We start from the raw sequence: 20,323 nt of genomic DNA, 5'->3' as shown, positions 1-20,323 counted from the left end.
ACGGCTCACTTAAGTCGCTCACCTCAACTGGAAGTGCTGGGAATCAAACCTGTGACCTTCCATCTCATCTAACGAGGGATTTCTGATCAGAAACAGACAATAGGTTAGCATGAAGACAGTTTTTTAATGAAACTAAAATGTGTAAAATGTTCAAATGTGTATTCAAAACAGCTGAAATGTATTAAGTACTTGTTACATGTGGCATGCAGAAACAAAACAGAGACACCAACAGAATTCAGGTCAAAACCAAATATGACAACACAACAAGCCCCATTATACAATACAATACAACTGGGTTTGACGCACAAACATACCTAATCAACCACTCAAAATATTTCAAATGTAAAACCAGATACACTAGTACTGTTCAAAAGTTTGGGCTCCATAAGAAATTTAACTTTTATTCAGCAAGGGCACATTAAATTGATCTAAAGTGACAGTAAAGACATTTATAATATTACAAAAAAATCTATTTTAAAATAGTTTCCACAACCATATTAAGCAGTGCAAATGTTTAAAACATTGACAGCAATGAGAAATGTTTCTTGAGCACCAACTCAACATATTAGAATGATTTCTGAAGTATCATGTGACACTGAGGACTGGAGTAATGATGCTGAAAATTCAGCTTTTCATCACAGTAATAAATTACATTGTAAAATATAATCAAGTAGAAAATGGATGTTTTAAATTGTATTGTCACAATATTACATTTTTTACTGTAATTTTTGATTAAATAAATGTAGCCTTGGTGAGCATAAGAGACGTCTTCTTGTAAATCATAAAATAAAATCTTACTGATTCCAAACTTTTGAAAGGTAGTGTATGTAGCATACAACACTTGCACAAACGGTCTACTGAAAAATTAGAGATGCAATTCCTGGATATACACCTAATCAATTATTTTGCTACTTTTATTGACATACATTTTCAGGAATGGAATCGGTACATGACACAGATTGGATTCAAACCTGAATTGCCCAGCACATGAGCAGCAAGGCTCAATTCGTCTGGAACATGTGCGCTAATCACTAGGATCTAACATATCCTGCAAGTTTCAGTGAGCTAATTTGTAGCTTCTGGTTTCGGGTAAGAGAGAGCGAGATCGTATTGCAGATGCAAAGCTACATTAGACTTACTGAAGTTAATGCGAGTGGAAAGTTTTTGTGACAGCCTCCTCACTGGACCGCTTTCTCTCTTCGCTCTGCATCATGTGATGCTAGCTTTTGACTTGTCCTAAACAGAGATGACTAACAATGGTCTTTTACCATCCATTCATTCAACCCCCTTGTATCTTTATCATTTTATATTTAGAACAGTTCTCATTGTATCTTGCCTCTCTCACAGTCTCTCTCTGCGTCTGGCTTCAGCACATTTTTCCACATCTGCAATACTTCCCTTCTCCTTGCCCTTAATACAGGGTCACAGAGGGATAAATAAAACCATGACAAAACCCTTATTATCAACCACGGCACAAACCCTCTGGCCCTTCACACTGACAGCGGGGCACAGAGATAGAATTAGGAACAGGCTAGCGTCACCCACTCACGCTACATCTAGAGAACCACAAACTTAATGTGATTGACTTAAGTAGCAAGTTTATGGATAAATATCAATGATGGTTTATAATTTGATGGTCCTGAAACAATATATCACATGCTACATTAATTTGTTCTGCTGGTTAGCCCTGCCCATTGTGAAATCTCACTAGTCTAAAATCCTGCTCCTCATAACTGTGCATTAAACATCAACACCTGAAATGTTTCATTCCGTGTAGACAGATAAATGGCTTAATTTAGGGGTGGGTTTAGGACCATGGAGCCCACTAGGGGGCCTCAGCTAACTTACAAGTGGGCTGCAATATGTCTAAAAAAATATTAAAGTAATACACACTACCATTCAAAAGTTTAGGACCGCCTTGGAATCGAAAAGGTTGAGAAACACTGCTTTAAGGTAAAGGTTAAAACTATGATTGTACAATGGTTGACTGTCTTTCAATGACCAAGAAGGATTGTGATTTTTGTGCAAGAACGTATCCTACTTTGGTACATCACATTGCACATACCTACACATACACACACAACCATGCACAACAGTTCCTCGGATTTAAACTGGTCCTTAAAGGGATAATTCACCCAAAAATTAAAACTCTGTCATCATTTACTCGAATGAATTTCTTTCTTCTGCTGAACACAAAAGAAGATATTTTGAAGAATGTGGGTAACCATACAGTTGATGACTTCCCATTAACTTCCATAGTATGGGAAAAAAATACTATGAAAGTCAGTGGGGTCCATCAACTGTTTGGTTACCGACATTCTTCAAAATATCTTCTTTTGTCTTCGGCAGAAGAAAGAAATTCATACAGGTTTGAAACAACTTGAGGGTGATTTTTTTGGGGTGAACTATCCTTTTAAGGTCAGCGACCACACAGCAGTTTACTGAACTATATAATTCATAAGAACTTCCTGACTACACATCTAATAATTATGAATGTACTGTTCATTAAAGGTGAGCTTAGTAATAATTAAGTACTGACCCATGGTAACACTGCTGAGTGTGTATGTACATGATGTGAGTATGGGATGTTCTACTTCTGAAGCTGTATTATTCATGATGATTGAATGACTAGGCTGTGTGTGTGTGTGTGTGTAGTTTTGCTGTCCTAAAGCTTCACAGACGTGAAGTATTTGCAACTGTTTTTAACATTTGGTGTATAATATTATGGTGTGTGTGCAATTGTATGCTCCCATAATGCAATGGGGGTCTTATGCTGTGCTTCACCGATTATTGCAACATAACAAACTACTACACACACTACATCTGCACACTCCATTGCCCCTAAACCAAGATGACACACACAAGCACAAAATCATGTTCATTCTCCCCACTTGAACATCTGCCTAATGTCACACCTAATTAATTATTCAACTTGTGAGCCATAACATAAGTTCAGATTTATTATGCAAATCCACATGAAACGCCCTATTCTGTATTTCACTCGCAATCAATTCAAGCCTCTGAACTTAAAATAAGATATTAGCGGCTATAGCATTCTGCCATTCCATATTATAATCTTCATCCAGACCTTTGATTTTCTCAGAGTGCTCAATTTTCCTGTGGAAAACACAGTGAGGATGAAGGGGGCTGAACTTCCAGATGGTCTTATGTTTCCTCAAACACAGGGACCACGTAAACCTCTTACCCCCGGCAAAGAAAAGGGGTTTTAATCTCACTCATCTCAAAGAAAGGTCAAACCCTTTGTTAGGTTTGCATGTTTGCTTGCACGTTTAGCATTCATGGAGAAACTGGGAATTTTTCACAGCAGGGTGCCATTAACTGTGTTCCACAGTGGGAGACATTAACAGCACCGTCCATTAAAAGTAAAACATTGTTGAGATATTATAGTGGCAGGTTGAACTTGGGTATTTATTTAGTAATGACTTTCCAATGTGGTTGTTTTGGGCCTCCGAGGCTTTTGATGGCAGTTCTAATGGAATTCTGGGATTCTGGTTTAGCTACAACACGTGTACGAGAAGCAACAGCCCCAAATGCTGTCAAGCAACCATCGCTAGACACTCATGTCTAGCGATGGTTGCTTGACAGCATTTGGGGCTGTTGCCTCACGGACACGTGTTGGACGTGTTGTAGCTAAACCAGAATCCCAGAATTCCATTAGAACTGCCATCAAAAGCCTCGGAGGCCCAAAACAACCACAGGGCCCATGAACACATCAAGAAGCCAGCCGGCAGAAAGAGGGCATGACAAGATAATCAAAACCGAAGTCTGTTGTGACTTTTTTTGCTATTCTGAATTCAAAGTTCTTAGGGACTTCGACAAGTCCACAGATTCAGTTCTGACTGTACGCTTTAGTTTTCTTTTCCAGAAAACTCCAGGGATGATGCTCAGTATTCACATCACTCTGAGGTTCAGGTTGCATTGCAGCGAACCAAACACATTCCCAGCCCTGCTGCCCTGAACATATGTCTCCCAAAACACCCTTAAAAGCAAGCCAGCGCACAAAAACAAGCTCATGCTGTCGACACACACTGATATCATCACAGATTTCAGTTTGAATTATTATAATCATTCTGCTCTTATTTGGTAATAAAATCATGCGCCATGTGTGGTTGCTAAGGTGTTCTACATGATTGCTAGGGTGTTTTAGGTGGTTTCTTATTGACTCAAATAAAAAATAAAAAAGCCCACTCTTAAGTCTCTATGATACTCTGTACAAACCCAGGATCATTTGAAAAATGTGCCTGTCCCGACATTTTTGCAAAATGATATTGCATTGCTTCTTGCACGATTCACGCAATTTTCAAAATGAAATGTTAATGGTGCTAAAAACATTAAGTTTGATCTGAAACAGATGAACGTGAATCTGGCAACCTTTTATAACGTTGTTTGTTGTACGCATTGCAGCAGTTCAGAAATGAAATGGCACTAAAAGGTTAAAGCTCTATTTGCGTTTAAAATGAACATCCCACCTACCACAAACGCTAAACCACATCACAATTGCAATGCTGTACCAGGTGAACTACCGAGCAAGTTTACTACGTCAGAAAAGCCATACATGTTGAGCTGATTATGTGATGTACACGTTCACTTACAAATCATGCAGTATGGTAAACATGTCATAACATAATACAAAAATGTAGATAGAGCCTATGTTATTCTGTACATTCACAACAAACATGGACCACAAAAAATCCAGGAACATAAAACAGTACAGAACTAACAGGACGGGACGGAGTAAGGATGGGACAGTAAATCCCAAAACAATCCCATCACTAGGTGTGATGACGCTGCTTGATTGTCTTTCGGATTTTCCACAGGACACATGTGGGAAGGGGGCTACACAGTCTACCTGTGGGCAGTGGCATCTGGTAGAGAGGGAGGGAATTACCGTAGGAAGGAAAAACCATCCAACCTGTTAATGTCCTCTTCCCCCAGCAAGTGCTTTGGCAGGGGGGAATATCGGCCGGGGGAGATGGGCGGAAGACTGGACTTATATTCCAGAGTGCCGTTATTACCGGGGGAAGAGATATGATTTTCCATTGCGGGTGAGAATGCTGTAGAGACACATAAAGAGAGAGAGTATATTAATGCCAATCAATATAACAACCAATAAATCGATAGCTTGAATGACTAAAAAATAAACATTTCCACATTACTTTCAAAAATTCTAAAGCATTAAGCATATGTATTACATTATGAAGTGTGAAATGTGGTAAGAATAACTCACAGTGTGTGATATCAGGTGGCCCATAGGGGTCTGAGAGATAGACACTAGTGGGTTTCCCAACCTTCAGGTATACTACATCTGACGTGTTCTTCAATATGGCCACTGCTTCTTCATGGGTCACCTCTTCCAGAGTGTAGTTATTCACCTGGGCGAAAGAGAAAACAAGCAGGAAGTGTTAAGAGGGCAATCCAGAGTTACGTAAACAGTTACGCTCTAGTGGTCAATGGCGAATCAGCGCTGCCAAATGTGTCCTGCCCAGTGGATTACACAGAGCACTGATCTTGCTAATTAAATCAAACTCAGTCTTAAAGAGTTTTAAAAAAAAAAACCTGGATTAAAAGCAATGGAGTTTGACACCGACACTAGAGCGAAACTTCAGGAATGTAATCAGCTCGTTCCCAAACATCTCTTAGGGCTACTTCTATGTGTTTGGTCAGTGATTTAACTAATTGAAACTACTAAATGAAAATTAAAACTAAAATTACAATTAAAATTCAAATGTTTTATTTTAAATTTAAACTAATGAAATAAAACAAACTAATAAAATAAATATCAGAGGTCAATGAGACCTACCATAAGCAGTCTGTCTCCAACTTGTAACCGTCCGTCCTTCTGCGCAGCGCCCCCATCAATGATTTTAGTGACATAAATGCTGTTATCACCAGGGATGTGCTGGTTTCCCACACCACCTGCAATACTGAAGCCGAGCCCTATGGGATTTTAAGAAAGAACTGTACTCAAAACTCTCTTAGAGCAAAAAGTATAAACTTTCCTTAAGCACAATCAAGTTCCTTAGTTTCCTAGAGGAGGAAACAAGTGTTGTACAGTGTGTTAATGGTGTTTTGGATTCAGAGTGTCAGTCTATGGTGCCCGAAGCTCTTCCTCCAAATTTGTGCAAGTGCTGCTGTGTTTGTGTGTGTGTGTGTGTGTGAGAGAGATGCGTCTTCCTCTATGCACTCTGAATAATGCATCAAAGCAGTGTCTTTCTCAGGATATAGCTCTGTTTATTGCTCCACCCAAACAACAACCAACAAAGAGGACGTGATAACTCTCAGGCTCAGTGGAGTTTAAAATCTTGATATTTTTTTTCCATTCGCACCCTAGATGTGAATGTGTACATGAGTAATAGTCTATTTTCTTTTATAACAGTAGAAAGAAAAAAATATATTGGATGCAAACTAGGAATATGCAAAACCAGTAGGTGCTCCTGAGTCCTGACCATAAATTTAGGTAGGGCAGATTCTGGGTCTTAGTGCTAGTTTATGATAAACATTTTGTTAGCTTTATTTCTAATTGCTGAACATGCAGACACACTTTTGGCAGAGGTCTAGTGTGTAGTGTCCTTGCGTTATTCAGCCTGAGGGTGGCGCACTAATTTTGATTGACAAGCTTTAAGTACACACAACATCTTAGAAATGCCTTAATGTAGTATTTATTGCCTCAGAATGTTGTTTTGAAATATTAACAGTTGTGGAGGAATTCCGGAGAGGAAAAGAAAGCCATTTCTATTCTCAGAACAAACATAAAACAGGCACTCTCTGCCTCGCATAGTATCATGATACATGCCAACCGAAGTTAAATTTTAATATATCCCACTCACTTTATGACTTAAAAGTAATCTAGAAAATCCGAAGAATATTTGTTGCAGAATGCTGAACACACTTACAATTTATTATTGATTCAGTTTATATAGATGTTAATGTTTTGGATGAATATTTTGGTGGGACACTGCCCCGCCTGCCCTTACAGATGAGCCGCGGCTGTGCACAACAACGAATAAACAATACTAAAATAAAGATCGTATTTTTTTTGTAGAGCAACCGACAATCGTGACACATCCCTAATGTAAACGGTGACAAACAGCTTAGGTAACAGATGGGTTTTAAGGTAATTGTAAATTTGAAACCTTTTGGTCCTTTTATGAGTTTGATTTCGGTGACGGTCTCCAGCATCGGTCTCCTCCTGCGCACATAGAGCCTCACGATCGATCCGGCCGCTTTCAGAGCCTCTACTGCCTTACTGTGAGACACCTCAGAGACATCTGATTCGTTCACACGCAAAATACAGTCATTCACTCTGCGGAGACAAATAAAAGCAAGAAGTGAGTTTTCTGGAGTCCTTGGTGTGTAGTGAGCCTCCTGCAGAGAGTTCCAGATCATGGCAGCCTGTGATCCAAGGACAGCCGCCTCCTGGGGCATGCTCACATAGAGCAGCTGAGACCCAGCAAACACAAGAACACACACTGAAACTAAACCATGAACACACACATATATATATATATATATATATATATATATATATATATATATATATATATGCAACAGAGTCACTATACAGCTGAATAATGTTCCACAGCTCAATTATAAATTATAAAAAAACTGAAAAAAAATGTAATATTGTGAAATGTAATATGTAATAAAATACTTGATTGTAAAACATTTTAATTGTATGTAATACACTAATATATATTTTTAATCAAAATTTTAAAAAAAATTCTAACTAAATATCTAAATCTTATTTTTTTAAGATTTAAAAAATATTTTAGCATACAAATTTGAGTTTGTATTAAGAGAATGTATACAGGGTTTCTGCAGGTTATATGAAAGTACATTTAAGACTTTTTAAAGACCCTTTTTAAGACCAAGTAAAGAAAATGTAAGGAATAAATGGAAGATAACTCAATATGTCAATGTGTTCTTTAAACGTAAATATCTAGGGAGAAAAGCATTGAGTTATATTAGCAACACTTCCAACAGATATCTAATACATTTATTTTATTTTTGACAAAAACGCATGAATCGCCCTGTTCCCAACCACTAGAATGGAAATAACTTTTACTGTACCTTCTGCAAAAAAAGTGACATTCTTCCTTAGTAGATTTGTCTTGTTTTCCAGTGTAAATGTCTAAAGATGCTTAAATCAAAATGCATTTACCGGAGATACAATATGACATAAAATATGAAGTACTGATCAAAAAGAAGTGAGTTTATGATTAAAAGAAGAACACATATCTGCCAGTGGGCTAAAAAAAATCAACTTAATTCAAAGGGAAGTTTTCCTAACTCATTGACACAGACATTTCGTTCTTGTTTTAGTCATAAACTCACATACTTTTATTAAAATTTTCAAAGTTTATTTTACATTTGCATCTTAAGTAAATGTATCTTGATTTAAAGATGTTTAGATATTTGTATTGGAAAACAGGGCAAAAATACTGAGGTGATATACATTTTTTTTGCAATGCATGCAACATTGAATACTTTCTGCCCAGATTTAAGACCTTTTTAAGGTCTTAATTTGTGTAAGGGTTTTATGAAAAAAATGTAATATTGTGAAATGTAATATGTAATAAAATACTTGATTGTAAAACATTTTAATTGTATGTAATACACTAATATATATTTTTAATCAAAATAATAAAAAAAATTCTAACTGAGCATCTGTATTTTGTTGAACATTAGCAGTTTGTAGTTTTAATGGTTTTTCCCTGTCACTGATCCCTGTCCAACTCTATAAAGCCTGATCATACGCATGCTACATCCAATCTAGAATCTTTGATGCAGCTTCCTGTTTCTTTGCTCCAAACATCTTTAAAGCCTGAATGATTTATCTGGAGCCCGTTCAGCTTCCAACACTCCCAAAGTCAAACAAGGGCAGCTTTAAAAAAAAAAAAAAACCCTACACAATGTAATTGCTTCTCTAAATGGCGTTCACCTCCAACTCACCATAAATCTATCACAGCTTATTGGTGAACGTTCAAAGTGTCTTACTCTTTTAAAAGAGAGAATGCAGCATATGGGGTGGATGGGAAAGGGGAATGGAAAGACGTTTGCAGAATATAGAACGCTGAAGTGGCGCAACTTGCCAGGTGAGAAGCAGCAAGAGGAGGATTGGTGATGCTCGAAGCCTTGACAGACCTGACTGAGAGACAGAGGATAAAAGAAAACAGCCAAGTCATGGAGCAGAGCCGGGTGAAGGGCTCAGAAGGGGCTGTCACATGCAGCTGCTGTTCGGGGCGCCACACACACATGCATACAAAACACAGGAAGATCTGCTATCTCTCCAGCACAATCTAATTACGCTTCCCTCTAATCAAACAACCCTCTCAACCAACTCCTGATCGGCCCTTACATGAATCTCAAACAAATCCAGCCAGGAATAGAAACTCTACAGCTCACCAATATCAGTTAAAACTTCAACCTGTTCAGAAATAGCTAGAGGAACATCTTATTGCTCAAAGAATGCTCTTTCATAGCTCAGGAGACTTAAAGGGTTAGTTCACCCAAAAAATTTAATTCTGTCAGTAATTACTCCCCCTCATGTCATTCCAAACCCGCAAGACTTTCGTTCATCTTCAGAACACAAATGAAGATATTTTTGATGAAATCTGAGAGCTTTCTGTCCCTCCATAGACAGCTACGCAATTACCACTTCGATGCCTCAAAAAGTTCATAAAGAGATCGTAAAACAAATCCATATGAATTGAGCGGTTTAGTCCAAAATGTTCTGAGGAGACTCAATCGCTTTACATGATGAACAGACTGAATTTAGGCTTCAAAAAGATCTTCATCTGTGTTCCGAAGATGAACGAAAGTCTTAAGGGTTTGGAACGACATGAGGGTGAGTAATTAATGACAGAATTTTCATTTTTGGGTGAACTAACCCTTTAATTGAGTTCTGAAATATTATTGTATAATCAAACTACAACTAAAATTACTTGGGAGACATAAAAATAGAAACAAATGAGATAATTGTTGACATACAGCAAGCATGTAGTTTTGTAAAATGAATGCAGACATTGCTCTGCATAATTTGATTAAAAAAATTTACCGGTGTATATATATTCAAATTCAACTAAGACTTTTGAAAAATCTAAGCAAGGGTTGAGATATTGTTGAGGTCCTGTTTTTCCTGAGATAACAAGGGCCTTTTTGTCAGTATAAAACTATGAGAAGCAGGAGTCATCAAGCAAATAGGCTCTCCATTTAAAGGGAGTGTTTACCCAAAACTGAAAATTCTGTCATCATTTACTCACCCTCATGTTGTTACAAACCTGTATGACTTTTTTTTTCTTTTGTGGAACACAAAATAATATTTTTTTAAAGAATGTTGATAGCCAAATAGTATTGTTGCCTATTGATTTTTGTTGTATGGACAACCCCTCCCCCCCCCCCCCCCCAACAACAACAAAAAACAGGCATTTCTAACAAATATCTTGTTCATAAAAAGTCATGCAGTAAATAATGACATAACTTAATTTTTTTTTTGCCTGAATTATCCCTTTCATTTCATTATACTCATTTACAACTTTTCCTTCCTGAATGGTTTTCATGAAAATATCATGTTCGTTTAAAAAATAATGTTCACAAAATCAGGAAAAGATACAAAATTTTCATAAAATGTATAATGCATACTTGTTTGTTTTTACCCTGTAGAAGATTGACATTTTCCGAAAGTGATTTGGTCAGGTCTATTCGTTATATCCACACAATTCACCTCAGACCTCGCAGATGGTAAATTTTTTAAAGTACCTCGCGGTCAGAGTGTGTGGCAGTCAGCAGAAAACTTCAGGTACTTGAGCTCTCCAGAGAGACATTAGGACTGTGATGAACAGCCCGGGTTCAATCATTTACAGCCGGGAGAGGGAAAGAGAGAGGAAGGAAAGAGAGCAAGGGAGGAATAAAGAAAGAGATTGCTCTACGAAGCCAGAGCAATAAGCGAGATCATTATGTCTCGAAAAAGAAAATTGCCGAGTGATCTACTGAATTTATCTTCATCTAAGTAAGAAACACAGTTTTATTTCCTCTGACAATCCATCAATCCATTAAAAAAGTTTAATTAACCATGAAACTGTCCACTCATTAACACTTCTGAACATATAATCCTGTTTGCATAACATACACTAGAAATAAAGGTTCCAAAAGGGGGTTTTCGCAGAAATGCCACAGAAGAATCATTTCATGTTCCCCCAAAGAACCTTTCAGTGTTTTTTTTTCTTTCTTTGATTTTTTTTTTTTTGTTATATATATATATAATCTAAAGAACCACTATGAATAACCTTTTATGCAATGGAAAGGTTTAATGAATATTAAAGGACCTTCAAGAAAATACAGATGCCAATAAAGAGCCTTTATTTTTTTAAGATTTTAAAAAAAATTTAGCATGCAAATTTGAGTTTGTATTAAGAGAATGTGTACAGGGTTTCTGCAGGTTATATGAAAGTACATTTAAGACTTTTTAAAGACCTTTTTTAAGACCAAGTAAAGAAAATGGAAGGAATAAATGGAAGATAACTCAATATGTCAATGTGTTCTTTAAACGTAAATATCTAGGGAGAAAAGCATTGAGTTATATTAGCAACACTACCAACAGATATCTAATACATTTATTTTATTTTTGACAAAAAACGCATGAATCGTCCTGTTCCCAACCACTAGAATGGAATTAACTTTTACTGTACCTTCTGCAAAAAAAGTGACGTTCTTCCTTAGTAGATTTGTCTTGTTTTCCAGTGTAAATGTCTAAAGATGCTTAAATCAAAATGCATTTACCGGAGATACAATATGACATAAAATATGAAGTACTGATCAAAAAGAAGTGAGTTTATGATTAAAAGAAGAACACATATCTGCCAGTGGGCTCAAAAAAACTACTTAATTCAAAGGGAAGTTTTCATAACTCATTGACACAGACATTTCGTTCTTGTTTTAGTCATAAACTCACATAATTTTATTAAAATTTTCAAACTTTATTTTACATTTGCATCTTAAGTAAATGTATCTTGATTTAAAGATGTTTAGATATTTGTATTGGAAAACAGGGCAAAAATACTGAGGTGATATACATTTTTTTTGCAATGCATGCAACATTGAATACTTTCTGCCCAGATTTAAGACCTTTTTAAGGTCTTAATTTGTGTAAGGGTTTTATGATTTTTTAAGACCCGCAGAAACACTGTATGTAGTGTCAATTTTGATTTTATATTAACATTAAGCCTTGAATGGTACCCAACAAATGCATGCACACAAGTGTGTTACGAAACACCGACCCACCTGAGTCTTCCGTCTTCAGCCGCCGCTCCCCCAGGGATGATCTTCGTGATGAAGATCCCGGGATCATCACCGATGTGAGGGTTATCTGTTCCACCCGCTATACTAAACCCCAACCCTGAGTTTCCCTGAGGAGACACACACACAGGAATATGAAAGATGTAAAGGCCCTTTATTAGTCTTTTGCCTCAGTGAAAAGAGCCTGAATAACAGAACCAAAACAGACTGGACAGAAAGAGAGACGCGTAATGTTATTTTTGTAAGAGGTGCACTTTGCTACCCATGACTCATCAGTGTTTACAGTTTGGCACGGCAATTGCCTCTGAGCAGCGCAAACTCACAAATCAAAACCTGTCGCAACCGTGGGCTAGAGCCACTTTTAACATCTCTGAGACATAAATAGACTTACAGGCTAATATTTTGAAATGACGTGTTTATGATGGAACTCTCCAGGGTGCTGCCTCAGGCTTTTAAGCTTCAAAGTGGATTGTGAGGAGAATTAATCTTTGCTGAGATCTTCCCTGGCTATTTTAAGAGTTTGGATCTGCTTTATAGAATAGCAAATGTAAAGTCAAGGTAAATACGAAAAGGCAATACTAGGATATGTGAGTGAGAGAAGGAGATAAGTGACAATAACAGATCAGGCCCTTGCAGCAGAATTATCGCTTAAGTTTGCATCCAATTTTCCAACATGTAATCTCAGTTGAGTCTGCAGAGAGCCTTGAACATACACTCTCCGCCTCACGGCTCCAGGGTCGGACAAATTTGTGTTCCCTCTGGTCTAGTTGACCTTTGCTATTGTCCGTGCTCTGTGTCTAGTCATGTGGATCCGATTGCAGCTGCCAGAATGTCATCTGCAGCCGTCTAATTCTCTCTCTCTTTCTCTCACACTGCCTCCACTGTGCACCCCAGGCTTTCAATTGTACATAAAGCACATACAGTGGCCCAATTGATGAATTAAATCTTCAGTATTACTTTATATGGAGCTTGTATATATAATGCATTACAAAGGCATTCTTAATGAACAACAATGCATTCATAAATATGTACGTATATATGGAAATGTAATATATTAGCATAGAAATAAATAAATAAATTCATAAATAATTTTGAGAAACATTCATAGTCATATATTCATGGTTAAAGAGTAAGATCAGCATCTAATTTGTAGTTAAATTAAATGCATCAATATATGTGTTTAAAAGTGCAAATATAGATTATACTAAATATAAATGAATCATTATGCTTAATGAAATTACATTGATGTACAAAAGTATTCATTATAATAATTATTAGAATATAATAATTAATAAAATATATATCCATAATATATATATCCAAATATATATCCATAATATATATCCAACTAATATATCATATTAAAATAACAAAATGTAACTAATTATTTATATAACTATTTTGTTATATTTTGTAATAATCAATGTTACAAAATCACAAAAAAAGATATGTGAGATATAAACTCGCAATTCTGACTTTTTTTCTAGCAATTGCGAGTTTATACCTCACAATTCTGATAAATAAGGTCGGCATTTTTTAAATTTTATTTGTGAAATAAAAAGTCACAATTACTTTTTTTTTAATTCTGTGGCTTCCATAATTTCGTATTATTATCAATGTTAAAAACAGTTGCACTGCCTAATATATATTTTTTTGGAATTCTTTGTTTATAGAATAACATGTTTAAAAGAGCAGGCATTTATTTGTAATAAAAATCGTATGCACCATTATGTACTTATGTCTTTATGTCATTTGATCAATTTAATGCATGCTTCCTAAATAAAAGTACCATATATACCCGAATATAAGACGAGGTTTTTTGTCCTAAAAATAGGCTGAAAAATGGGGGGTCGTCTTATATTCGCGATATAGACAAAATCGCGGGGGGAAAGGGAGAAAGAACAACGGAATTAATATGAAATAGTGACTGAAACGCGACCCATTAAGACAAATGATTTCGGCTATACTTGCATGTAAAATTAGAGAAGCAACATAATATCTGTGTTTAACTGAATTAAAACGCTGCTCCCCTCTGCCATGCGAGACGCAGAGCGAGCGAGAGAGAGAGATGCGCGCGCGAGATGCAGAGCGAGAGAGAGAGAGGTGCGCGCGAGAAGCAGAGAGAGAGAGAGAGAGAGAGAGAGAGAGAGAGAGAGAGAGAGAGAGAGAGAGAGAGAGAGAGAGGTGCGCGCGCGAGATGCAGAGCGAGCGAGAGAGAGAGAGAGGTGCGCGCGAGACGCAGAGCGAGAGAGAGAGAGAGAGAGAGAGAGAGAGAGAGAGAGAGAGAGAGAGAGAGAGAGAGAGAGAGAGAGAGAGAGACAGAGACAGAGAGGTGCGTGCGCACACGCGCTGGAAGAGAGAGAATGAATTATCACTGAATTATTTTTCCACAAAAATCTCCTTTTGTCCCAAAAATAAGTCTGGAAAATGGGGGGGTCGTCTTATATTCAGGGTCGTCTTATAGTCGGGTATATACGGTATTAATAATAAAAAAAATAAATTTTTTTTGATAAAGTACAGAATTGACAGGTTTTGGTCAATGACTAGACAAAGCTAAAACGCAATCATCATTAAATCAAACGATCTCCCATTTAAAGTTATTACTAATCACAGGCTAAACTCGTACCGTGATTGGTCATGTTTTATGGTTATACGTTTCAAGATCATGCTCACAAGCCAAGCTGTGAATGACTGGATTACCAGGCGGAAGAATCCACACGAGCATAAAATATGACGTGCCTACGGTTACAGCATGTATGGATGTGAGAGAGAGACAGACACTTACCCGCTCTAATGTAATCTCTTCAAATTCATATTCAATTTCTGTCCCATTTACCTATTGGAGGGAAAAAAATTAAATCCCATTAGATGTGTTTGCAAATGCAATTCAAAAAGGGCATTAATCATTTAACCGTCACATTAAATATCTAACTGTGATGACACAATATCATCCTAAAACTGCAGCAGGCAAATGATGTGGAAAGAGGTTCATAACAGTTCATAACATTATGTGGTAGCTAAAGGACTAAATTAAACCCGCTGTGATTGCTAAAGTGATGCTACATACATTATCTTGAAAGGAAAAATAAACTCTGAAAAACATCAGCATTCATCTCATTCTCCTTGACTGATATAGGGCCGGGGCTTTCATAGATCTTCAGCAGACATTGAGCCTCATATCTATTCAGCTCACCGCGTCAGCCGTAATTGTCTAAATCTGAGTCCGGACACTAAAATCCATAATCATTTACCTGCTCGTACAATGGGACCAGGCCTCTGAGGCAGACATGCTGGCTCAAGCAGCCCTTTAGAGATGAATTCATACTGAACACACATTGAAAGTTCAATTTCAAATGAGGGTCATGTTTGTGCTCGACTGGTGACGTTCATCTTAATTATTCTTTAATAAGTGAATTTAAAGTAATGGCTGCATGACACAATAAGAGCTTTTGAAAACCAGCATGTCTGCTCTCACATTCATAATTTGAGCATATACAACAAACATGCTCCACATTTGACAGCTTCAAGGACCTGTCTGAGGTCAGGTCAGTAAAATGCCATTTTAAGAAAGACAATTTTAGATGCTTTTAGAATTTTAGATGCTTTAAAAGCTGACAAATAATTACAAAGAATCGACAATGTACACTGAATTACTATTAGACACCATTATTATCTTAAAAATGTCCCTGATCTAATTGTTCATGATTCATGAACATTAATTATACTTAACATTATATCATAAAAATCCTAAAACTATTATAAAATGTGTTATATTTTTGCTTAATTGGCTATATTTTGTGACAATGTGATTTTTATGTAATTTATTTATTATATTATGAATATCCACTACCGTTCAAAAGTAAAAATACAGTAAAACAGTAATATTGTGAAATATTATTACAATTTAATACAACTATAGCAGAAATGCATAAACTTTTATCTATTAAATGCATTTCTGTAAACCCAATTTGTGTATGTTTTAACAACTAAGGAATGATATAACATTATTTGGAGGTAATTGTGGTAGATTTTTCCCTAAACCTAACTATGTACCTGGGTCTCGTCTACAATCGACATCCCCTAACGTCTACAGTCGACGTTTAGTCTATCTGGGTCTCCTAACTAACTTGTTCCCCTAACTAGCTTGCTGCACAGCAAAAATCGACAAACAGACTTCAGCAAATGTCCTTTAAATGCTTTAAATCACAGCCGGTGGATCTCAGAGCAGTTCTCCAGAGAATCTCCCAAGAAGAAGCAAGGCCGGAGGATCTCAGACAAATTCCATTGAGAATCCCACCAGCAAACACAAATACAACACTTTTTATAGAATAGGAGAATGGCAAAAATGACATGAAACATTACTTAATTTCCCCACAATTTGATTGGTTCTTCATAGACAAGCCCTCTTGTTAGGTAACCACAAGTTTTCAAGTTTAGACATCTGTTTCATTTCCCATATTTGTTATTTGTATACTCACACAACCAAAGTCACAAGTTTTCGCAAAAAGGGGACACATACGTTTAGCCAAAGAACAGAACGTCTTAGTACATTGTGTTTCAGAGTGTTAGTTTTGTTAGGCCTAAAAAGAGAAAGTAAGGTTAGATGTTAGAGTTATGATTAGTTTGATATACAGTTTACTATTTTATTCATTAAAAAAAAATCCATACCAACATAATTTCACAGGTGCTGTCCATAGAGCTTGTTGTGAACAAGGACATTTATTGAAGTGCTTTGATAATAAGACAGCCTTGGCCTTTACAGTGAGTGTCCATTTTTCACATTTTGACTTTTTTTTTAAACTGAGGGGAGTATTTCAGACAGCTGGAGAAAGAGAAACCGTCATTCATGGCTAATTGAAACCCAGTGAACAAGCTCATTTATGCCTCAGCCACCTCAGCTGTTCAACAGAGAGAAAGAGAGAGAGAGGCATAGCTAAATACTGTCTCACTGCTCTCCTCAGAGCAACATGACCTTTCATTTACAGCATCAGTTGGAAGCCTCTAGACTACACCTGCTCTTAAACATGAGGACCAAACAGATGTCAAGAGCGCAGAGCAGTCTCTCACTCCACAACATTCTCAAATGAATTTATTTGTTGAATTCTGGCTGACATTCTTCAGTCATGCGGTAACATATTTGGTCAGCTGGTCCAGAGTTGGCACCAGGATGAATTTTGGATGGAATACAAATATGTACTCTAAAATTATTCTAAAATAGGTGTTTTTGTTCTATCATCAAAAGACAGATAGCACATATAAATAGGGATGGGCGATATATCGGTAGAGATTTTGGACTGTCATCTCTATTGCGGGACTGTTTCTGAGCGCTGTATGAAAGACAAGCTCACATGAAGCCGCTGCTCATAGAGCGCGTGAGAACTGAACGGACTGCTTTTTGCCGCCTAATTGAGCTTGAGCAGTTAGATACACATAACTTATGTGTCAAAATATCCATGTCTTTGCAAGTAAAAAGTCATTCATGTCTTAAGTGAACGTAAACAGAGTTCAAGTGAACGCAAGAGTATATTGGATCCGTGTATTCGCTCTTAAAGTGACAGCATCCAAATTTACAGTACCTACTGTCATTGTTAATGTCAATCAAAAAACAAAAAAAGAGAAAATCTTAAATACTTTTGTATTTACATGTATATAGATCATGTATGTATATACATTTGATTATGCATTTTTTGTAGTATTTCTTATGCTTGAAGTTTTCAGATAGGTCTATTTCATGTGTGTCTGTTCTATTGTAGTTTGTTTTCTTTATCTCTGTTTACTTGTCTTCAGTAAGCTTCAGTAAGTGTTTTTTTATATTAGTTTTTTAAATAATATTGAAAATGGTGATAAGAATGATGAAATTTCAATGGTATCAAAAATGTTGATATCATAAAAACTTTATGTAAAGCAAAAATAACTATATTGTGAAATACATCGTTATTGTGAAATAAAATTACTCATATCGTGATAAGATTTTGGTCATATCGCCCACCCTTAAATATAGACATTAAATAAACATTTAAAATAAAATAAAATGGAAAGCTTTACAGTAAGGCTCCATTTGGTAACATTAGTTAACATGAATGAATGAAAAATAATTCAAAAAAATTATTAAAACTTAGTTAATGTTAATTACAACATTTACTAATACATAACTAAAATCAAAAGTTGCATCTGTTTTTATTATATACTGGACCTGAGCTGACATTAACAATGAACCGTTTTTAAATAACGTTAACAAAAATAAATAAATACTGAAACAAGTGTATTGCTCATTGTTAGTTCATTTTAAGTGATGCATTAACTGTAGTGCCATACCAATAAAAATAGATCAGTTCAAAATTATGAACCATAGATACATATGCATAACCCTAAAACACACCAAACATTAAAAATACATAAAATAAAATAAAACAAAGTAAAAAATTATTACATAATATAATACTAAATAATAATAATAAAATTACAAATCACAGATATAGATGCATAACCCAAAAACACACTAAACAAGTATATTTTTTTAAATAGTAAAAATAAAGCGAAATAGATCAAGTGTAAATTATGAACCACAGATACAGAGAAATTATTCATCTAATAGAATGATTAGTGATTTCATATGAGTGCTTGCTGGTCCAATGAGTGATAACAGTCTCAAGTTCAAATTCCCAAGGAGTTTACTTTAAGAAACCAAGTAATATAGAAATTCGTGTCAGTGGATGCAGACTTTATTAGCACGAGGATCCATCAGAAAACACTACCAGCCATGATGAATGCCTAAAGTACATCACACGTGACATGATCCACAACAGCTCAAATAGCTTTACCATTAAAACTGGTCAAAATCCTATAAGTGGCCATTTTGTTTATTGTCAGAGCCAGAATGTTATTTATTACCAGTGTATACAAGTTCCTCTGTTTGGTGGTAACTAATCAGAGCAGCGGTAGCCGAGTCGCTTCTCCACATATTCATCAGCGAGAGCTCTTCAGAACACCCTGCATCCATCGCTCTTAAAGCACACAGAGCTGAATATGGTTACAAACACAATCAGAGCGATAATTGATGGATGTGATAATTGACAGATGTGCATGAGAACCAATAAGACTGAGTAAATGAGATCATTAACAACGGCAGCGCTCATCAGAACAGAACAAACCCCCTTATCAGCCGACTTAAGACACTGATAATCATACGCACTTCATTTGGAGAACTTTTCTTTAGGTCAAGACAAACATGGCCTTTCCATCTTCCCCCTGAAGAAATGACCCAATTACTGGGTTTTGAGTGGCATTAGCATTCTGAGCCGCATGGTGTTGCAAATGTGAGACGCTGGGGACCAAGGGTGAGTGCAGCTGCAGAGGGGAGTTCACGATGCAGCATCCGGGGCGTAAAAGCTCACATTAAACTGGTGAGTCACTGCAAATGTGGCAACACACAAACCCGCGAATGTACGACGCGCTTGAATGCGTTCATCCACACAGCTTGTGCAAACGACACAGAGCGGTTCATGTTACCATGACGACTGTTTGACTATAATGCAGGACTGGGCACTTTCAAGCAGAAGCTTTCCATTTAGAGTCCTGGCTGATGGGATGGCATATTTGTACACCCATTGCGGTGATTAAACACGAAATATCTCTCAGGATGCGACTTAATAAGACTCGGTTTCCCCAATACACACCCATCTGGACTATTTAGCACTATGAACTAACCACTGTTATTCCTGACAGCTAACGGAAACAAAGATGCTGTTAAAAGTAGGCAAAAGGGGTCATTTTGCTGAAGCTAGGTAGAAGTTATTCAACAGCTACACAGACTGAGCACGCTCTCAATAATGCTGTATTAATCCTGTCGCCCCCTTGATTATCTTTAGCGCTAATTCTAACTGAGCTCTGTTCCCACTACAGTTACAAAGTGAGCACAGTGGAGGCTTCATAATTAACAGTACTTAACCAGATTTCTCGTCAGGTCTTAAACTATAGGCAACAGCAGGTGTAACTGCACTTAAACTGT

The 20,323-nt window shown here is 36.6% G+C and overlaps 1 protein-coding gene across 26 annotated transcripts in view; it reads right to left on the bottom strand.

The window, feature by feature from the left end:
- The window catches only part of dlg2 (discs, large homolog 2), a 218,905-nt gene that overhangs the window by 48,192 nt on the left and 150,390 nt on the right, over positions 1 to 20,323 (bottom strand). For 19 of the 26 annotated variants that reach the window (XR_014604607.1, XM_084103815.1, XM_084103826.1 and 16 more), the window contains 7 exons: positions 15,101 to 15,151; positions 12,301 to 12,425; positions 7,155 to 7,324; positions 5,822 to 5,958; positions 5,249 to 5,393; positions 4,910 to 5,075; positions 23 to 82 (listed from right to left, as the gene is read on the bottom strand). Coding sequence is in view for 25 of the 26 variants with exons in the window: in XM_084103815.1 (XP_083959941.1) it covers positions 23 to 82; positions 4,910 to 5,075; positions 5,249 to 5,393; positions 5,822 to 5,958; positions 7,155 to 7,324; positions 12,301 to 12,425; positions 15,101 to 15,151 (854 nt within the window). In the remaining variant the exon portion in view is untranslated. The remainder of the gene's footprint in view (positions 1 to 22; positions 83 to 4,909; positions 5,076 to 5,248; positions 5,394 to 5,821; positions 5,959 to 7,154; positions 7,325 to 12,300; positions 12,426 to 15,100; positions 15,152 to 20,323) is intronic. The other 7 variants (XM_084103820.1, XM_084103822.1, XM_084103833.1 and 4 more) reach the window with 2 other exon arrangements.

The sequence above is a fragment of the Abramis brama genome (assembly GCF_963993115.1).
Source record: "Abramis brama genome assembly, chromosome: 25".
Classification (NCBI taxonomy): domain Eukaryota; kingdom Metazoa; phylum Chordata; class Actinopteri; order Cypriniformes; family Leuciscidae; genus Abramis; species Abramis brama.
The sequence above is the reverse complement of the archived record's forward strand: the minus strand, read 5'-3'. Positions and strand labels throughout refer to the sequence as shown.